This window comes from Hyperolius riggenbachi, chromosome 7 (genome assembly GCF_040937935.1).
Source record: "Hyperolius riggenbachi isolate aHypRig1 chromosome 7, aHypRig1.pri, whole genome shotgun sequence".
NCBI lineage: Eukaryota > Metazoa > Chordata > Amphibia > Anura > Hyperoliidae > Hyperolius > Hyperolius riggenbachi.
The window spans coordinates 146,636,610-146,658,808 of NC_090652.1; the positions used below are offsets into that span (position 1 = coordinate 146,636,610).

The 22,199-nt window shown below is 43.2% G+C and overlaps 1 protein-coding gene across 3 annotated transcripts in view; it reads left to right on the plus strand.

Moving 5' to 3' along the window:
* Positions 1-21,535, plus strand: part of BFAR (bifunctional apoptosis regulator) — a 57,554-nt gene extending 36,019 nt beyond the window's left edge. The window contains exons 7-9 of one of the 3 annotated variants that reach the window (XM_068244731.1): positions 4,753-4,797; positions 10,651-10,853; positions 18,942-21,535. In XM_068244731.1, the coding sequence (XP_068100832.1) occupies positions 4,753-4,797; positions 10,651-10,853; positions 18,942-19,134 (441 nt within the window). In that variant the 3' untranslated portion in view covers positions 19,135-21,535. The remainder of the gene's footprint in view (positions 1-4,752; positions 4,798-10,650; positions 10,854-18,941) is intronic. The other 2 variants (XM_068244733.1, XM_068244734.1) reach the window with 2 other exon arrangements.
* Positions 21,536-22,199: the final 664 nt, after the last annotated feature.

Sequence of the window (22,199 nt, forward strand, 5' to 3'; positions counted from 1 at the left end):
TTCCACGAACACATTCGCTATTGGAGTAGGGAACGTGAGACACAGTAGTAGTCTCTCAAGGCTCTTTCACACTGGAGCCATGTGTTGCAGCATATTGCCTAGCGAAAGTCCCACTTTGCGGTCCCCCCTTACGCCGGAAGTGGTTGACTTAAAGCTAGTGCATACCTACGCTACTGCGTGGCTCCTGTGTGTGAAACCAGTCATCTGCTTTTAAAAGACCCAAATACACAGGGCTGCCAGAAACCTCTCCTTTCACTTGGGACAAAGTGCATAGTGTACTTTGCTACACATCTCTGTGCGATTTGCGCTTTGCACACTGTCCCATGGGGAAGGAGAAGTTTGTCCTCGGAAGGTAAGTTAAAAAAAAAAAAAAAAAAAAACAGTTAAGCAAAAGTTCCAAATGTTATTGTTTGGTTAAAAAGGTTTAATAAAGTTTACGAAAGTTAATGTTAATGAATTTCTTGCATTGCTGCTTGCTTGATTTTTTTTTTTTTTTTTTGTATGTTTTTTTCTCTCTCTTTTTCCATCCTTTACCCTTCCAGGTGGACCGAGCGAACGACTGATCGACCAACCAGCTGCAGCACTGATGGTGCATCCTGACAGAAGCATTGCGCGTCTGTCAGATTACACACAAGTCGGTGCATGCAGCGCTGCAGGACGAGATTTCTCCTCCGCAGTAAGATACGTTTGTCAAGGCATATGAGCTGAGGGGTGGTGTTGGAGCTCCTATGCTTTGGCAAGCACTTTGTATCAAAACTGGCAAAGGTTTTTTTCATCCACATCGATCGATGTGAATGGATTAATCTGGTTTGCCAGGGCATAGGAGCAAAGTGGGATTGGAAAATTTTGTGGGCGGTGCTCCTATGTCCTGGCAAACGCCATGCCCCCCCCTCTTTTTTCACATATTTCGGCAGATATTTTTTCATCCACATTGATCAATGCGAATGTGAGAATCTTTGCCGTTCATTTTTCCTTTTATGGAGAAAAAAAGTGCATCACCGTTATGCCCAATATAAGGAGTATAGCAGAAACTCCTAATACTGGCCATACATGTAATGATTGTGGAGACGCTAAAATGCCAGGACAGACCCCCACAAGTGACCCCATTTTAGAAAGAAGACACCCCAAGGTATTCGCTGAGGGGCATGGTGAGTTCATAGATTTTTATTTTTTGTCATAAGTTAGCAGAAATGGATTTTTTTATTTTTTTTCCCACAAAGTGTCATTTTCCGCTAACTTATGACAAAAAATAAAATTTTATATGAACACAGTATGCCCCTCATGGAATACCTTGGGGTCTCTTCTTTCCAAAATGGGGTCATTTCTGGGGTGTTTTACTGTCCTGGAATTGTTTGGTGGGGGCCTAAATTGTGAGCACCCCTGTAAAGCCTAAAGGTGCTCATTGGACTTTGGGCAAGTTTGCGCAGCTAGCCTGCAAAAAAGTGTCACATATGTGGTATTGCCATTCTCATGAGTAGTAGTATAATGTGTTTTGGGGTGTCTTTCCACACATACCCATGCTGGGTGGGAGAAATATCTCTGTAAATGACAATTTAGTGTAAAAAAATGGAAAAAATTGTCATTTACAGAGATATTTCTCACACACAGGATTGGTTATGTGTGAAATACACCCCAAAACACATTATACTACTATTCCTGAGTACAGCGATACCACACGTGTGACACTTTTCTGCAGCCTAGCTGTGCAAAGGGGCCCGAAGTCCAATGAGTACCTTTAGAATTTCACAGGTCAATTTTAATTATTTGGTTTCCAGACTACTCCTCACAGTTTAGGGCCCCTAAAATGCCAAGGCAGTATAGGAACCCCACAAGTGACCCCATTTTGGAAAGAAGACACCCCAAGGTATTCCATGAGGGGTATGGTGAGTTCATAGAAGATTTTATTTTTTTGTCACAAGTTAGTGGAAAATGACACTTTGTGAGAAAAAAACCTAAAAAATCCATTTCCACTAACTTGTGTCAAAAAATAAAATCTATGAACTCATCATACCCCTCATGGAATACCTTGGGGTGTCTTCTTTCCAAAATGGGATCACTTGTGGGGTTCCTATACTTCCCTGGCATTTTAGGGGCCCAAAACCGTGAGGTGTAGTCTGGAAAACAAATGAGTAAAATTGACCTGTGAAATCCTAAAGGTACTCATTAGACTGTGGGCCCCTTTGCACAGCTAGGCTGCAAGAAGGTGTCACACATGTGGTATCCCCGTACTCAGGAGAAGTAGTATAATGTGTTTTGGGGTGTCTTTTCACACATACCCATGCTGGGTGGGAGAAATATCTCTGTAAATGACAACTTTTTCCATTTTTTACACACAATTGTCCATTTACAGAGATATTTCTCCCACCCAGCATGGGTATGTGTAAAAATACACCGCAAAACACATTATACTACTTCTCCTGAGTACGGCGATACCACATGTGTGGCACTTTTTTGCACCCTAACTGCGCTAAGGGGCCCAAAGTCCAATGAGTACCTTTAGGATTTCACAGGTCATTTTGAGAAATTTGGTTTCAAGACTACTCCTCACGGTTTAGGGCCCCTAAAATGCCAGGACAGTATAGGAACCCCACAAATTACCCCATTTTTGGCAGAAGACACCCCAAGGTATTCAGTTAGGAGTATGGTGAGTTCATAGAATTTATTTTTTTGTCACAAGTTAGCGGAAATTGATTTTTATTGTTTTTTTCACAAAGTGTCATTTTCCGCTAACTTGTGACAAAAAGTAAAATCTTCTATGAACTCACCATACTCCTAACTGAATACCTTGGGGTGTCTTCTTTCTAAAATGTGGTCATTTGTGGGGTTCCTATACTGTCCTGGCATTTTAGGGGCCCTAAACCGTGAGGAGTAGTCATGAAACGAAATTTCTCAAAATGACCTGTGAAATCCTAAAGGTACTCATTGGACTTTGGGCCCCTTAGCGCAGTTAGGGTGCAAAAAAGTGCCACACATGTGGTATCGCTGTACTCGGGAGAAGTAGTATAATGTGTTTTAGGGTGTATTTTTACACATACCTATGCTGGGTGGGAGAAATATCTTTGTAAATGGACAGTCGTGTGTAAAAAAAAAATCTAAAAAATCTCATTTACAGAGATATTTCTCCCACCCAGCATGGGTATGTGTAAAAATACACCCCAAAACACATTATGCTATTTCTCCTGAGTACGGCGATACCACATGTGTGACACTTTTTTGCAGCCTAGGTGCGCTAAGGCGCCCAAAGTCCTATGAGCACCTTTAGGCTGTACAGGGGTGCTTAAAATTTAGCACCCCCAAAATGCCAGGACAGTAAACACAGCCCACAAATGACCCCATTTTGGAAAGTAGACATCCCAAAGTATTCAGAGAGGGGCATGGTGAGTCTGTGGCAGATTTCATTTTTTTTTTGTCACAAGTTAGCAGAAATGGAAACTTTTTATTATTTTTTTTTGTCACAAAGTGTCATTTTCCGCTAACTTGTGACAAAAATAAAATCTTCTATAAACTCACCATGCCTCTTAGTGAATACTTTGGGATGTCTTCTTTCCAAAATGGGGTCATTTGGGGGGTATTTATACTATCCTGGAATTCTAGCCCCTCATGAAACATGACAGGGGGTCAGAAAAATCAGAGATGCTGGAAAATGGGAAAATTCACTTTTTGCACCATAGTTTGTAAACGCTATAACTTTTACCCAAACCAATAAATATAGGCTGAATGGGTTTTTTTTTATCAAAAATGTTTGTCCACATTTTTCGTGCTGCATGTATACAGAAATTTTACTTTATTTGAAAAATGTCAGCACAGAAAGTTAAAAAAATCATTTTTTTGACAAAATTCATGTCTTTTTTGATGAATATAATAAAAAGTACAAATCACAGCAGCAATCAAATAGCAACAAAAGAAAGCTGTATTAGTGACAAGAAAAGGAGGTAAAATTTGTTTGGGTGGTAAGTTGTATAACCGAGCAATAAACAGTTATAACTGCAGTGGTCTGAATTGTAAAAAATGGCCTGGTATTTAGGGGGGTTTAGCACTGCAGTCTTCAAGTGGTTAAATAATATTCACAAAGGTAGGTTACCACACAGGCAACCACCATATAGACAGGTGGGGAACGTGATCCTGACCACATCCTGGTCAAGAAATTACTCTGTAGATCCAAAGAAAGGGGCAACACCACTCCACCAAGGGTGGAGACAGTATGATATATAGTACAACAGAGGCGCCAAGAAGATTAATATACACTGAAGCACCTCTGGAGGCCCTTGGCTTATTCAAGCTCATTTCAGTTACTCTTGATGAAGCAAGTTATACATGTAAAACACATTGCACATTAGCATATAAAATGATTATTTGAAATCGACCAAATTGTCATCTGTGGGAAGGGAAGTTCACCACTATCTCCCTTTTTTACACTGCTTTTAGTGTATATTAATCTTCTTGGCGCCTCTGTTGTACAGTACTACTATTTCATACCCTTTCAGTTTCTACAGTTTATATCTGCAATCGTTTTTAAATTGTATCTAGCTTGTTCAATTAAAATTAACACTGGATGCCTTTTGTAATGAAAGGATGAAGTTGATTACCAATAGCGCACAGCTGATTAAATGCATGCAGCCAGTGCAGAGAGCTGCACCCTATACAAAATAACTGACAGATCATCTGATAATTTGTGAAGGAATTCAGTGGAAGGAATGTGATGCAAGCAAAGTAGGGAGAGTGAAATCTATGAACTGTGTAATTTGTCTGCAGGTGTCTGTAACATTAAGCGTGTTGCGTGGCACCTCTGGAGTGCAGGTAAGCTATTGCTAGCATTAGTATTGTGGTGGTTCTGATTTCAAACAAATGTCTGTCACTAACATGAACTAACTCGTTGCTTTTATTGATGAATTTAAAGGCCACCTGAAGTTAGGGGAATATGGAAGCTGACCCGTATTTCCTATAAATAATACAGACTACCTGGATGTAATCCGGACACTACTCGTGGATGTTGTTTGAAATAAAAGAAATGTCAGCCTCCATATCACTATTTTCTGGTGTCCTTTAATGTAGTTTCTACTTTTGTAGACTGAGGTTACAGGATCATTGATGTTTACACTGCTGACAAAACTAAATTGCTTTTGGAGTAAATATTTCAAAAGCATAATCTGGAAACTGCCATTTAGCACCTTCTCTAAATGGGAAGACTAGGCTCACACTACACCAATTGTCGGATGTTTTCCACCATGCGCAAACAGACATATCGACAGATCCTATGTTAAAGCAGCAGGAACAGCCATACTATCACAGGAAAAAAAACACAAGTAGATAAATACTTGTTCTACTTACATAACCTATTGTACTGTCCACATTTTGAGTTCAGTAAATCAGTGGTGCTGAACCTTTTTTGGCCCGAGGGCCAAACTTCAAATCAAGAAAAATCTCGAGGACCGGAACACATGCATACAAAATTTCGATGTAAAACTTTTAACGTTTTTCTAGTAACAGTTAACATGGCGTTGGAAATGGAAGGAAAACGACAATATAAGAATTGTTGTACTCACCATTTGATGCATATTTTCTTAATGAGAAGTTTGCGGCAGATTAATGCAGCAATGGTATCAGAGTCCAGTACGGTACCTGGGTGTATGCACAGGGCAGATTAATGCAGCAATGGTATCAGAGTGGCCTGTAGTATGCTGGCTGAGGAGGCTGTCAGCTCTGCTGAGGAGGAACAGAGGCCTAATTACCCACACGTGGCCTGTAGTGTGCTGGCTGAAGAGGCTGTCAGCACTGCTGAGGAGGAACAGAGGCCTAATTACCCACACGTGGCCTGTAGTGTGCTGGCTGAGGAGGTTGTCCGCTCTGTGTGGGGGCTGAGGAGGCTGTCCGCTCTGTGTGGGGGCTGAGGAGGCTGTCCGCTCTGTGTGGGGGCTGAGGAGGCTGTCCGCTCTGTGTGGGGGCTGAGGAGGCTGTCCGCTCTGTGTGGGGGCTGAGGAGGCTGTCCGCTCTGTGTGGGGGCTGAGGAGGCTGTCCGCTCTGTGTGGGGGCTGAGGAGGCTGTCCGCTCTGTGTGGGGGCTGAGGAGGCTGTCCGCTCTGTGTGGGGGCTGAGGAGGCTGTCCGCTCTGTGTGGCGGCTGAGGAGGCTGTCACAGCGTGTGCCCCCCGGGGGTCTGCCCGCGGTGTCCTGCGGAGGAGGAGAGGATCGGGTGGTATTGCGTAGTATGGCACTCGGCCGGATGCGCATACACCAGCGTGCGCTCGTATTCAGCCTCGGGTAGCGCTGGGATAGTTAGAAAGCCTCGCTCATTGGTTACTGCAGGAACCTTCCTCCAATAGTAATTAGGCCTGGTGCACACCAGAGGAGTTTTTCTGAGCGTTTTGAGTGTTTAAATCTGCTGCTAATGTTATCCTATGTGTCTGCACACTGGAGCAATGAGGTTTTGTAAAAAACCCCATAGCATTACATTGGGAAGAGCTTTTAGAGGTTTCAAAAGCTCTTCCCAATGTAATGCTATGGGGTTTTTTACAAAACCTCATTGCTCCAGTGTGCACAGACACATAGGATAACATTAGCAGCAGATTTAAAAACTCAAAACGCTCAGAAAAACTCCTCTGGTGTGCACCAGGCCTTAGGCTGATTCCTATTGGAGAAAGGTTCCTGCAGTAACCAATGAGCGAGGCTTTCTGACTATCCCAGCGCTACCCAGGGCTGAATACGAGCACACACTGGTGTATGCGTGTCCCGCCGAGTGCCAATACTACGCAATATCACCCGATCCTCTCCCCCTCCGCAGGCAGACATTTCATGGGCCACAGAAACAGGCTTCACGGGCCACAAATGGCCCGCGGGCCGTAGGTTGGGCACGGCTGCAGTAAAAGAGAAAACTGGTCCAGTTTTTTTCAGTCTGTACTGCCTCTGACTGAAGCCAAACCATGATGTCCTTTCCTTCCTTAAGGTGACCATACATCAGGTGACTTGGTGGCTGATCGACCATCCATTTTGATTATTATAATCGAGTCAGATAAAAATCAGTGCCAACAAGTGCATGCCCAATCAAGTATGTGACCGATTTCGGCCTAAATTGGTCGCATGAATCGGACAGACAATGCTGCAAGACGTAGGGCTGATTTGTTTGATCCAGTGCGTGTCTGTAAAGGTGAACTGCGACAAAAGCCCCAACGTTGTCCGCACCTAATGTGCAATGTGCCAAAAGCCCCAACGTTGTCCGCACCTAATGTGCAATGTGCCCTCCCCAGTGCCCAGCGCACACCACGTGGTTGCTAGAGTAACTTGGGCTCGTGTGTGATGTCGCCCATGTGTACGCCAGCAATCACATGGGGCTCCTGTATGGAGGAAGGACGGACAATTGGCGGACAAGGACAGGTAATGTATAGTGCACTGGGGGTACACATTAAGGGGGGGGATAGCGTTGGGCCGGTGGATGCAGTGTCGCAAGATTAAGGATAGATTTCAGCATGAAATTGATCAGAAATCGGCCTGTGATGTTTGGGCAGCTGACAAATCTCTCTAGATCAATTTGTTTAGAGATTTGTCTCTTGGTCAAATCTGCCCATCATCGCTATCTTTTTTACTTATGATCATATTGGAATGCTTGCAATGGATACTGCATGTAGACTACATAATAAACACAGAGCAGTGGGTAAATGGAATTTGATTTTGTAGCTACAATCCGGCTTTAAGTATATGATCTGTTCAAATGACAATTGCAGTGACTGAATGCAAAGTACTGTCTTGCTTGACTTTTCTTAGACACTGAATGCTCATTTGGCATGTCATAGATGGCATGCTGTCTGACCTGTCCAGAATAATAGACATATTGAAAATGATGGATAGTACATCGGGCCTGGCTGTACTGACTTTTTGAGACCTGCTTTTCTTTTGGTGTATTCAATTAAATCCAGCTGAATAGAAAATCACTCAGAATATGTTAATACTTGTAATGTGTAGAACAAATGCATTACAGGCATTTACATTCAAATGTGGCTGACGTCTGTATTATGAAAAGGGTTACACTCAGGATTGCAGAACCTAATGTCAGTAAATCCATCCTTCCTCGGGCCTGGCACAGGCTTAGTTCACAGTGGGGCAGTGCGATGTAATTGAGCCTATGTGACGTTCTGAATGCATTGCAGCACTTTACTACATAATGCACACATTAACCTTAAAGCAAACATACAGGTGCAAAAATAGCCTACCACCATGGTCTGATTTTAAGGTAATAACTGAAAAAGACATCTTGGATATCCTCTCAAACCTTCACCAGACTACCTGCGATCTGGACCCTGGCCCCACTAAGTTCATGTTGAAATGCCCTGAACGATTTACACCGGCATTCCACAAAATAGTCAACGGCTCCTTACAAGAAGGGTGGTTTCCCTCTACTCTGAAAGAAGCAATAGTCAGGCCACTACTCAAGAAACCATCCTTAGACCCAGATGCTCTAAACAGCTACAGACCTGTCTCAAACCTCCCCTTTCTGGGAAAAGTTATTGAAAAGGTCATCTACCTCCAACTTGAAGCTAGGCTCTCCAGAAACTACATCCTTGACCATCTTCAATCTGGCTTCAGGAAATATCACAGCTGTAAAACAGCCCTCACCCAGATTTGCAATGATCTGCTCATTGCAAGAGACGAGGTTCAATGTTCCATCCTAATTTTGCTCGACCTCTCAGCGGCTTTTGACAGTCGATCATGGAATCTTGCTCAACAAGCTACAAGAGTACTGTGGCATAGATGGCATTGTTCTCCGATGGTTCAACTCCTTCCTGGCTGGCAGAACACAAAGGGTAGCCTTAGGGCCCTTCCTCTCCAACCCTGTACCGCTAAAATACGGTGTACCTCAGGGCGCAATATTATCCCCTTTACTTTTCACCATATACATGCTGCCACTTGGAGAAATCATACAAAAACATGGCCTGACATATCATTGCTATGCTGATGACACTCAGCTATATTTGTCATTCAAACCTGGCATCACAGACCCTACTCCACAAATAAACTCATGCTTAGCTGAGCTTCAGGAGTGGATGAATAATAATTGGCTAAAACTTAATGCTGACAAAACTGAGGTTCTTGTTATCGAGGGCCAGGGCTCAACAGCAAAGCAGCCCCAGTCTCAACCAACACCGCTAAGGATAGGGAGCTCAGACCTGAACAACTCAGACTGTGTGCGCAGCCTAGGAGTACTGATTGATGGGAAATTAAGCTTCAGGAATCAAATCTCAGCTGTTGTGAAACATTCCTTCTTTTACCTAAGGAATATTGCAAGGATTAAACACCTAATTCCTTCAGAGGATCTTCCAACCCTAGTCCATGCCTTCGTCACATCAAGGTTAGACTACTGCAACGTCCTCTACACAGGCCTGCATAAGAAAGACTTACGCTGCCTGCAATTAGTACAGAATGCTGCCGCAAGGCTGTTAACTAGCCAACCCCGCCATTGCCACATAACACCAACCCTGAGCTCACTCCACTGGCTACCGATAAAATGGAGAATTCTGTTTAAGATTGGCTTACTGACATTCAAATCCTTGCACAATCTGGGCCCTGGATACCTGAAGGACTTGTTGCAACTGCATCACACCCCCCACAATCTTAGATCAAAAGGACGTAACACCTTGGTCACCCCCAGTCTACCTCAAAACCTTTGGAGACAGAGCCTTTTGTCATGCTGCCCCTACACTTTTGAACTCCCTACCACACCCAATCAAGACAGCTCCATCCCTGGAAGCATTTAAGTCTAAACTGAAAACCTACTTCTTCAGTCTGGCATTCATGAACATCTGACTATCTCCTCTGTAACACAACCCAGCCTGCAACCCTGTATTAATCTGAGACACAACTATGCGCTTTGAGTCCTATGGGAGAAAATTGCTTTACAAATGTTATTGTATTGTATACATTTCATTGACTGTATGCACCGCAACACTGATAACATGTGATGCGACTTTTCCCTCTGTTACGTTCCTGTATTGCAGGGAATGTAACAAAACTCCCAGTGGGAAACTAGCCCAAAAATTTGAGTGGATCTTCTGCCTTATGAGTGAGTGACTCCTCTGACACCTCTGAGGCAGTGGAAGTAAATAAAATGTTCTTTATGTAACAGAACTGATTTAGGTTCGTTCAGGCTGGAGATTGAGAACATAAGTGATCCTGTAAAGTTGACCTGGACTCCTTTAATACTGCCTGATAGTGGGTGACAGAACCATGTAACCCTTGCTTGAGTCACCTCAAACCGTAGCAGATTGGGTAATGCATGATTGCAGTAACTTTTTGTTGTGGACATGTGATGGCAATCATGCATCCTGATTGTGTGGCAAATTACACATGGCATGGTAATCATCATTAATTTCTCATGCTGGTGATGAGGCTGCATTTTCTTCAGCTGTGTGTGTGTTCTCTGCATAGAAAACCTAAAGGTCCAGCTTCCAACACATTTTTGCGTATGAAAAATACTCACATTTCTTTGTTTGCTGTGCAACTTTTTTTTTTCTGTTTTTCTGCAGTTGAAAATTTCCCATTCAGTTGTGTTGTATGGGACACAAATGCAGTCACACAGCCGCATCAACATTGTACATATTTACTTTATAAGATGAGCACGTCGCTTATTTGCTGTTTTATACATATAAATGTCTGTCTTTTCACAGGATCTTGAAGATCCAACGTGGACGCAGTGGCGGGAGTTCCTTGTTAAGTACTTGTTTCTTCCATATCAGCTCCTTGCTGAGTTTGCATGGGACTGGCTTGAAGTTCATTACTGGACCTCTAGGTTTATTATTGTCAATGCTATGTTGCTCTCGGTGCTGGAGTTATTCTCATTCTGGAGACTGTGGTCAACAAGCCAACTGAGGTGTGTATTTGCTGCTGTTCTTTCTTGATATTTTATATGCACCTTTAATTTGTTGTATTGTCCCTACCACCATATTCAATATGGTCTTTTTATATGAGCTTGTGCTCAAGCTTTAAAAATCACCCATTTACACTTCTCTTTTAAGCTACATACTCGCACTAGATTTTTCTAATCCAAGACAATAATTTTGGCGAAAATACACATTGACTTCAGGTGTGTCTCCTTTGTATGCCAGCCAGGAGGGTGTGTGTGTTATAGGGAAAAGAGGGGATGGTCAGGTGATTAGATCTGTGTTCACGGTGAAAAACTAGCTGGCATCCCTTCCCATTTACTGGAACATGTGGGTGGTAATTAAATTGGAGGAAGAGTTTGACTGTTTTCGGTCAAGGAGCATCTGACAATTGCACAGACAGACCGATTCGCAAGCCAGGTAGTAAAAGCTTGGACACTACATACTGATCTATTCAACACAATGTGCTAAGCTAGGGCTTTAAAGATTACCTAAGCTAAAGCTCTGGTACACATCAGATACTTGCCTAAAGAGAGGGAAGCCTCAGGATCCTATTGAGGCTTCCCTTCCTGCTGTGCTGTCCCAGTCATTGAGCGCGGCCCAAGAAGACTAGCGACAGTGCATTGTCACTAACCGGGATGCTCACCGGATGAAATCTGTTTGAGTTACTGACTACTACGCTTCCTCCTTCAACTTAGAAGGTGGAAGTGTTTATAATCACATGACGGCTTGGAACGCAGAGTGGGACACGCCGTGGGACGGGTTAAAGAAGATGCCTGCTGGGTAAGTTTAACCCCCTCGCACACACCCTCTCAGGTGCTTTAAAGCGGATCCGAGATGAAAAACTATAACAAGTAACTTGTCTATATATCTTATCTAAAGTTTAGTTTACACAGCATATCTAGCTGCAAACCGCTTCAAAAGTTTGATTTATTCCTGTGATACAATGAGGGCAGCCATGTTCTGATTATCACAGACTGAGGACTGGAGATGCTATCAGCTTGCCTGTGTGAAAATTCAGTCCCCTATCCTCCTCCCTCCTCATCTCCTCTGCCTCTGAAATCAATGGCTAGTAACCACCTCCTCCTGCCCAGGAGGAGGAGCTCTTATAAGCCATAGCTACAATGTTAAGGCACAAAAGGAGCTGTGGGCGAGGCTTGTTTAGCTTATAGGGAATTAGAGTATTAAAACAAAACAAAAAAAAAGTATTTGGCTTGAGGAATGCCCTATAAACTATGTGAAAGGAACACAATTATGCAATGAGTAAAACTTTATCTCGGATCCACTTTAAAGAGAACCCGAGGTGTTTTTAAAGAATATTATCTGCATACAGAGGCTGGATCTGCCTATCCAGCCCAGCCTCTGTTGCTATCCCAAACCCCACTAAGGTCCCCCTGCACTCTGCAATCCCTCATAAATTACAGCCATGCTGTGAGGCTGTATTTACATCTGTAGTGTCAGTCTCAGCTGCTCCCCCGCCTCCTATATAGCTCCGGTCCCTGCCCCCGTCCCTTCCCTGCAATCAGCGGGGAGGGAAGGGATGCAGGCGGGGACTGGAGTTCTGCAGGAGGCGGGGAGAGCAGCAGACTGACACTATAGAGATAAACACAGCCAGCTCTGACAAGCTGTTTGTCAGCAGCGTGGCTGTGATTTATGAGGGATTGCAGAGTGCAGGGGGACCTTAGGGGGGTTTGGGATAGCAACAGAGGCTGGGCTGTATAGGCAGATCCAGCCTTTGTATGCAGATAATATTCTTCAAACCCACCTCGGGTTCTCTTTAATTACCTGGATGTAATCCGAATGAAACTCATTCGGATTTCATTCGGTGAGCATCCCTGGTCGCTAATCCTAACGGGGCCGTGCATCTCTTCCTGCTTAAGCGGAATAGCCGACCCAACCCGCATGTGCAGTAAGCCGGAGCTGCAGGCTCCGTGTTACAGCGCATGCAAATGCAGGCAGGCTCGTGCTGCTACTGCGCATGCAACCGCATCAGGAAGAAGAGCTGCGCGCCCTCGCAATGGAGAGGGGCCGTGCACAACGAAGGGGGGGCCTTTTGATCAGCGAGGGAAGACTCAGTAGGATCCTGATGCTTCCCTCTTATAAGGTATGTATGAGATTTTGATCACTTTAAGATAATTCTCTAATAGTATTATCTAATAGTATTTTGTTGCAGTTAGTATGCAAGTAGAAATTGTACCAATGTGTTAGAAACTGCATGGAAAGCTGTGTGTGTTTTGGTTTTTTTTTGCACATATTAAGCCAGTAAAATGAAATAATGTTAGTCATTATCCTTGTAGTAATTCGAGGAATTATTTAATCAAAGTGAAAATTTTCTTCCAGCCCCCTTCTAAGGCCTTGTTCACATCCAGTGTATTTGAAATTACATGAACGTGCTTTAAAAATGCAAACCCATTTCAACATGTTTATTTGCATTTTTGTAAGTTTCTATGCAGTTTTTTTTCTCCTGAATTAATGGGTGGGCTGGGGGAGTACAATCAATTATGCATATAAAAACACACCTTACCCATGAGTTTGTGTGCTTCTGCGTGCTAAAAAAGCCTGGCCATTGACTTTAATTACATGGGTTGCTCAAAAAATGCTTACATTTCAGCAGCACTGGCAAATGCAGCGCACTGATTTGTATGGGGTTAATTGATGTAAAAACATTTTATCAACTCCATGCGTTGCGCATGGTGTCTGTGTTGCATTACACCTCAAAAAAAAGTCCAAGATGTGAACAAGCTCTAAAAGTTATTACCGGTAGGTCTTGCATGAAAAATGGAGACCGGCAAAGGGGAAAAAACCTTGTCTTTGGAGTATTTTATAGCACTGGATCATAACTGCGAATTCCAAAAACCTCCTCTCCTTGCTAATCAGACATTCCCTCGTTTCAGGACACCACTTGACTTAACCACTTCAGCCTTCAGTGTCGTTTCACCTTATGCATCCAAGCAACTTTCACCTCCCATTCATTCACCAATAACTTTATCACTGCTTATCGCAATTGATCTATATCTTGATTTTGCCGCCACCAATTAGGCTTTCTTTGGGTGGTACATCTTGCTAAGAATTATTTTTTTCTAAATGCATTTTAACGGGAATATTAAGAAAAAAATTGAAGAAAATTCATTTCTCAGTTTTCATCCATTTTAGCTTTAAAGTAATACATGCTACCATAATTAAAAAACACATTTTATTTACCCATTTGTCCCGGTTATTACACCATTTAAACGTTCCTATCGCAATGTATGGCATCAATATTTTATTTGGAAATGTGCATTTTTCAATTTGCGGCCATCACTATTTACAAGCTTATAATTTAAAAATTATAATATACTCTTGACATGCATATTACTATTTGGCCACAAGATGGCCAGTCATTTTTGTTTTTTTTCATCCTGTAAGCGAGAGCTCTCGCTTACAGGAACTGAAGGGATGACGTTAAACTTAGAAAAATCGCAGCTTTTCAGAGAAGCCGTCGGTTTTTCATAGGGAGACATTCATTGATCTCTGGGGCAGCAGATGGCGGCGGGAGCGCGCCCGGCGCAGCAGGGCTGGCTATCTGGACGGATATATCCGTCCAGATAGACCTAAGTGGTTAAAGGACAACTGTAACGAGGCTATATGGGGTCTGTCGTATCTATTTGCTTTTAAAGCTTAGTAGTTGCCTGGCAGCCCTGCTGATTTTCTGCCACTAATACTTGTAGCCATAGACCCTGAATAAGCATGTAGCAGATCAGATGTTTCTGACACTGTCAGATCTGACCAGATTAGCTGCATGCTTGTTTCTGCTGTTCAGACACTACTGCAGCCAAATAGATCAGGACTGCCAGGCAACTGGTATTTTTTAAAAGGAAATCAATATGGCAGCCTCCATATTCTTCTTACTTCAGTTGTCCATTAAAGCCAATGGGTACCGTTTCTAAAAACAAAAAGTCAGATACTCACCTAAGGAGAGGGAAGGCTCGGTCCTAATGAGCCTTCCCTCTCCTCTCCCGGTGCCCTCGGTGCTGCGCTGGCTTCCCCGTTCGCGTCCGCCGCCGCAGGGACTTCGGAGGTCTTCGGGAGCACTCGGGCTTCCGAAGACGGGCCGCTCCATACTACGTACGCGCGAGCGCGTCATAGAGGGCGCATGCGTAGTATGGAGCGGCCGCGTCATCGGGAGCCGAGTGCTCCCGAAGCCTTCCGAAAGCTCCCTTCGGCATGCGGAAGTGGCAGTATTTGACCGAACTGGTCGAATACTGCCACGGGGGATCCTGCGCAGCACCGAGGGCACCGGGAGAGGAGAGGGAAGGCTCATTAGGACCGAGCCTTCCCTCTCCTTAGGTAAGTATCTGACTTTTTGTTTTTAAAACCGGTAAACATTCACTTTAAAGGAGAACTGTAGCAAGAGGTATATGGAGGCTGATATATTTACTTTGTTTTAAGCAATGCTTTTTGCCTGGCTGTGTTGCTGATCCTCTGCCTCTAATACTCTGTGATGGACCATGAACAAGCATGCAGCAGATCAGGCGTTTGTGACACTGTTGGATCTGACAAGATTATCTGCATGATTGTTTATTTAGACAATACTGCAGCCAAATAGATCAGCAGCAAAGCCAAGCAACTAGTATTGCTTAAAAGGAAATAAATATGGCAGCCTCCATATACCTCTCACTTCAGTTGCCCCTTTAAGTGAGAATTCTGTAGACATTCATAGAAGCAGGGAAAAGATTGGCAGCGCTCAATCAGGCTGCAACTGAAATGAAACCAACAGGGGCGTGCACAGCCACAGGGACTTAAATTGCATACCTTGAATACAAATCAGATGCAAACTATGTACTAAACCCTAATCTAAATTGTATGCAAACTGATACACATGGATGCAGCTAGCCAGTAGACTTCATTTCAGTTGCAGCCTCATTGAGCGCTGCCAATGTTTTTCGTTATTTAGAAAATGTGTAGACCATTTATGGCTATCAGCTTCGGGTTTGAAAAAAAGACAGATGAGGCACGAATTGCTGCAACAGAGATACCTTTTAATCCACGGTGTCATGACACATCAGGGTACACTGTGGGGATGAGGGAGGCCTGACAGCTGTTTCACTTTAAACCAAAGCTTCCTCAGAGGCAAGTAGTAAGGTTCATTCTACTGGCCTCTGAGGAAGTTTTGGTTGAAAGCGAAATAGCTGTCAGGCCTCCCTCACTCCCACTGTGTACCCTGATGTGTCATGCCACTGTGGATTAAAAGGTACCGTATCTCTGTTGCAGCAATTAGTGCCTCATCTTTCTTTTTTTCCAAGTCTATGCTGTGATCATCCCTGAGTGCACAATTGGATATGGAATACTTAAGCCAGTGACCCAGCAACTGCCTCGGCCGGTATCTAGTGCCAGTCTGTCTTCTTTTACAGATTGTTCGGGTTCATACTATGTTTTAACTGTTGGCTTGTGGTTAGGCCTCTTCTGGAAGAGCACGTCATCATCGTGGAAGAGTCTAGTAATGAACAACCTGTACACAGACTCCTTGAAGTCAACGTCCTCCTTTGTTGCATCTGTTTTGAATGCAAGTTGTGTAATCTCAGTCAACCAAAAAAACAGCAAAACATGCACCTTCCGTCTCTGTGGTACACAGCGTGACCAAGCGTCGCACAGACGCAAATCGGCCATCGCCTTACCACCTAGTGCCTGAAGCCCACCTCCACACCGCACAGCCTGCTTTTGCCAAGGACACGTAAGCTATGCTTGGCTTCACACCCACGCCATTGTGGTTGATCATTGTCATCATTGGATGTCTGTATATGAAATTTGATGAAACACTCTTCAAGTAAATTAAGACGGAAGGTGCACGTTGTTTTGCTGTTTTTTGGTTGACTGACATTACTTGTTTTCCACTTATGTGTACACGGAGCACACGCCTCAGTGTTGATCATATATACAGACTGTGAGGTTTGCAGGAGAGCGGTAGTATTTTATTACCTGTGTCCATCCTTCTCTCACTACTCATTCCAACTCATTCCAAGTGGGAAGTGCCAGCCACACTATTTCTTCTGTCTCTGCTGTGAAGTTGTGTAATCTGCCTGTGTGTGGGCGCTGCACATCTACTCAGCTGGTCAACTTGGGTGCAGCCTTTATTTGGTAGCGCTGCCAATATGTCCTGTTGTACATTCATAGAAGTGACAAAGGGGCAATCTTAGGAGAAACTTCACAAACCAGCAAACAGAAGTGCAATTTTCAGCCTTCCTGCAGCAGCTTAAAGGAAATCTGTAACGAAAAAAAAACTCCCCTGGGGGGTACTCGCCTCGGGTGGGGAAAGCCTCCAGATCCTATTGAGGCTTCCCCCATCCTCCTTGGTCCCATGGCGGTGGCGATAAAGCGCCCCGAACAGCAGGGATGTAAATATTTATGTTCCCGGCTCCAGCGCAGGTGCAGTATCTGCTTTCCGCTCGGAGATGGGCGGAAATAGGCGATCGCAGTTGGGCCGCTTGCCTGCGCAGTAGAGCGTACCCGACAGAGATCGGCTATTTTCACCTATCTCCGTACGGCGCGCCGCAACATCAACCCCCCCGCTTGTCGAGGGAGGATTCTGGGGCACTTTGGGGGAGCCAGCGCTGGACTGGCTGCAGCTTTAGGGGAGGCAGAAGCCTCATTGGGACCATGAGGCTTCCCCCTCCCGAGGTGAGTACCCGCCAGGGGAACTTTTTTTTTTTGTTACAGGGTTCTCTTTAAAGTGGACCAAATGAAAAATACAAGATTTCAGAAATAAAATCTATTTTCTAAATTATAATAATAAATAGCAACCTTTTTTCAGTTGCATGACAAATATAAAATATTTTACATTTATTGTAGGAACCCCTCCCTTCCTTGGAAATTGCCGGACAAAATCCGGCAAACTGGTGGATTAGGTGGTGTCTGGCAATGGAGGAATTGCTAATGGCTGCCCCCAGTAAAACCCTAGTTATTAAAAGAGAAGGCTGAGAAGCATGCACTGAAATGATCATAGGTTTGAAATAGTGTTTATTTCTCTTTGTATGTGTTAGAGTGGTGCAACTAAATATTTTTAACCTATTTTGGTTCCTGGACGTAGAAACTACGTCCAGGAACCATGTGCGCCCCCGCGGCCGATTGTGCGCGCGTGCACGCGCACTCCCGGCCGCGGATTCGGTAGCCAGGGAATCAATGTATCGGGCTATGGTGCCCGATCACTGATTCCTCTCCCCCCGCTGAAAAAGCGACAGCTTCTCTCGGAAGCTGCGCCTTTTCTGGCTGTTCCCTCCCCGATGCGCCACTCTAAGCGTGTGTTACGCAGAGTGACGTCATGTAAACAAACTCATGGCCGCCATCTTGTGGCCAAAAAGTAATACAACTGAAAATAAAAATACATTAAAATGAACACACATTTACATTATAAATCTATTGTTTACCCCCCACCCTCCCAAAACTACCCAAATAAAATGTTTACTATAATAAAAAAAAAATTACAATAAAAACAAACAAACATGTAAATATTTTCCTAAGGGTCTAAACTTTTTAAATATCAATGTAAAGATGAAATATTTCTATATTTTTTTTATTTTAAACTTGTTAATAGTGATAGATGCAAAATAGAAAAAATGCACCTTTATTTCCAAATAAAATATTGTCGCCATACATTGTGATCGGGACATAATTTTAACGGTGTAATAACCAAGACATATGGGCAAATACAATACGTGAGTTTTAATTATGGAGGCATGTATTATTTTAAAACTATAATGGCTGAAAACTGAGAAATAATGAATTTTTGCATTTTTTTTCTTATTCTTCCTGTTAAAATGCATTTACAGTAAAGTGGCTCTTAGCAAAATGTACCCCCCAAAGAAAGCCTAATTGGTAGCGGAAAAAACAAGATATAGATCAGTTCATTGTGATAAGTAGTGATAAAGTTATAGGCTAATGAATGGGAGGTGAACATTTCTCTCGTGAAAACCACGGAACCTGAATGGGTTAATAAAGTTTGGTTTGGGTCTGCTTTAAGAAATAAAATTTGTTAGAAAAAAATGTATTTAATTGCACTTTTACAAGAATCTGTCTATTAATCTTTTATTTTTCCACTGTTTTAGGTCTCTACCTCGCCTCATGTGGGGACATTTTTGGAAGATGTCAACCCAGGGTCTTTTTGTTGCCATATTTTGGCCTGTGATCCCCCAGTTTGTTTGCAATTGTCTCTTTTACTGGGCTTTATACTTTAACCCCATCATCAACATTGACTTGGTAGTGAAAAGAATCCGGAGGTTGGAAACTCAAGTAATATGAGAAGCACTCCCAGCCAAGGTCTGGTCAACCACAACACCGAACTAAAGGAAGATGAATGCCTCCAACGTATACAGTCACTGTGTGACCAGAGGTGTCATAGTTTTTATTTTCAAGAGACTAAAACAAAGTGGCACTATTGAGGTCAAAACTCTTTCCCCTCCCTGTTTTGGCTTTTATTTTAAGAAGTTGGTAGTTAAGATATGAAGTGTGGCGCTGCCATTTATATCTTACATAGGAATGCTGTGCAATTGATTTACACAAGTGTACCCATTCTTCTGCATCATCTTGGCTGTCACAGATGTACGATACTTTATAGATATCCAGCCATTAAACTTCTGCAGTACAGCTACAAAGAATACAGTTGGGGCAAATATCTCAATCAAAGACAAAACTGTTGATAAACTTGCTGCAATTTCAACCTCTCTTGGGGTATTGCATGGAGGACATAAGAGGTAGAGCTTTATTTTCGATCTCCTCCATGATTTATTGAAGATTACCAATTTATTTTTATTTTTTTTACAGCAAATTTTCCCTTGAATTTTTTTTGTTCACGGTTATTTCTCATTCGCCAAGATACTCAACACTGTTACCCCAGTAAATTATACCAGATGAACATGGGCCGGGAGGAATTAACTGAAGAGATATAAAAATCAGACTTATCTTAATATAGTAAATTATTTTTGGTAAATTATTTTATGTATTTTTTTAAATTACAGTTCAATTCTAATGGTTTAAGCACATAAGCAAGTTTTAATGTCTCAGTCAACCTAGGAAAATCCTATGCGATTGTTGCATGGATTACATTGAATAGCTAAGAAATGGTACTATAGCGTTGTGATGAAAATCAGGCCTTCCACAGTTAACTTAATCTGTTTTCATAGTGCAATAGAGCTACTAAACATGTGGGGTGCTTTATCCCTGCATAGTTCTGTGAAATAGTTGTATCATGTCATTTATTTCAATTTAAATCTTTGGTTTAAACAAAATTTAAATCTTTAAAAGTGTATTTTGATGGCTTTGCGCTCAATGGACAGCATTGCTTCCAGTACTGATAAAATTATTTTAGTCTTCAAAGTCAACTCGTCGTATAGTAATGTTGAAGGTAAGCATTATAACAGCTGTTACTGAAGAAAGACTTGTGACAGATTTGTACTAAACTGCGCTTTCTAACTTCAGTGCTGCTTCGTGGTCAGCTGGGAACCAACTGCTGAACAGATCCCTGTCAGTCACGATTTCCTTCAGCATTAGGACCAGTGTATGAAAAGGGTAGAGGCTTCAATTTGTTTAACTGAAAAGCTAAGTATAGCCACGATTTTGCTGCGATTTCTTAGAACCCCGGTTTGTAAAGTATGCAGCCTTGCCTACACTCTTAAGATGTGTAAGGACAAACTGATGGCAGTAGTGGGATGCAGTGAGTGGTTCAATGACTTCTACAGTGCCCCAGGAGTTCCCATATCATCCATTCCCTTCTTACGTGGGTGGGGCTATTGCCCATGTACAAGAAAATGAATTGATCATCTTTTGATCAGTTGACTTACTAAGCCTCACAATTTGTTAGTGAAGCTGCTCAGTAGCAATGTTCAGGAAGTGAGGAAGGTGGAGCTAATCCCAAACAGTTTAAACTTCCTTCTGTGTACAGGAGAGTTGCTATTTTATGTTTAGGGATTAACCTTGCAGGCAAATAGCTCGAGGTGTCTGCACGCCACTGCCTGAATGCAGACTCCCTTTGTTGTATGTTTAAAGTATACAACAAGCTTACTTTAACATCTTCTAATTCTTCCTGATAGTCTTATCCTTGCATGAATCTGTCACTAGTTTAACAGTCTGATTGGACCCATGACAATATCTTTACTTTCCATACAGAATTGTCCCAATGCTATAATGTGGTGGAGGGGTCATGCACAGACAAACTTTAGGTAGTAGCTACCTTGCCTGTATGTTAGCTGCTCAGCCACCATTTTCCCATTCTCTCAAAATGGCTTTAGCCATCATTTGTCTTCAGGTAGCTATGTTTTAGTGATCTTTGAGTGAAACAGTGTACCACTTAGTTTTCATTTTAATACTAATATATTCTTAAAGCCTCCGACATGGTTATCTGTTTCTGAGCAACATCACTGATGCCACTAAAGTGGTTTGCTGTATTGAAAAATGTTTGAAGATCCTTCAAGAGGACCTCATTTGTCCAAGCATTGATTTGACAATATGAACATTTTTATTTTTATTTTTTTTGTTCATAGAACATCATTTCTCAGTGGATGTTTAGGGTAGGGGATTAAAGGGATACTGTAGGGGGGTCGGGGGAAAATGAGTTGAAGTTATACGGGGCTTCTAATGGTCCCCCGCAGGCATCCTGTGCCCGTGCAGCCACTCACTGATGCTCCGGCCCCGCCTCCGGTTCACTTCTGGAATGTCAGACTTTAAAGTCTGAAAACCACTGCGCCTGCGTTGCCGTGTCCTCGCTTCCCCTGATGTCACCAGGAGCGCACGGTGCAGGCACAGACCATACTTGGCCTGCGCAGTATGCTCCTGGTGCCATCAGCGGGAGTGAGGACACGGCAATGCAGGCGCAGTGGTTTTCAGACTTTAAAGTCTGACATTCCAGAAGTAAACCAGAGGTGGGGCTGAAGCATCGGTGAGTAGCTGCGCAGGCACAGGATGTCTGGGGGGGACCACTAGAAGCCCCGGGTAACTTCAAATCATTTTCCCCTGCCCCCCCCCCCCCCCCTACATTGTCCCTTTAAGGGTGAAATTGAGGAGCCACAGGTGGGAGTGTCCTTAGTGGCATACTGCAAATGATGGGGGATATAAGATTGAATGAAATTTAAGGTCTGTTTACGCTGCTTTAGAATGCAGGTCCATGACTACTACTACTGCTGTACATCCCAGCTGAAAATGAGGTTTCAACATAATTTGAGTATGAGTGGCCACTTCCACTAACAGCAGTTAACTTCACCTGACTAATCACAAGTTGCGTCTAGGAGAACGGATGGAGAAGCATGGGATTTGTTTGATCAGCTGATAGATTAGCAAAGCTCTGATTTGCTGTGATCACACCCCGCTTTAGC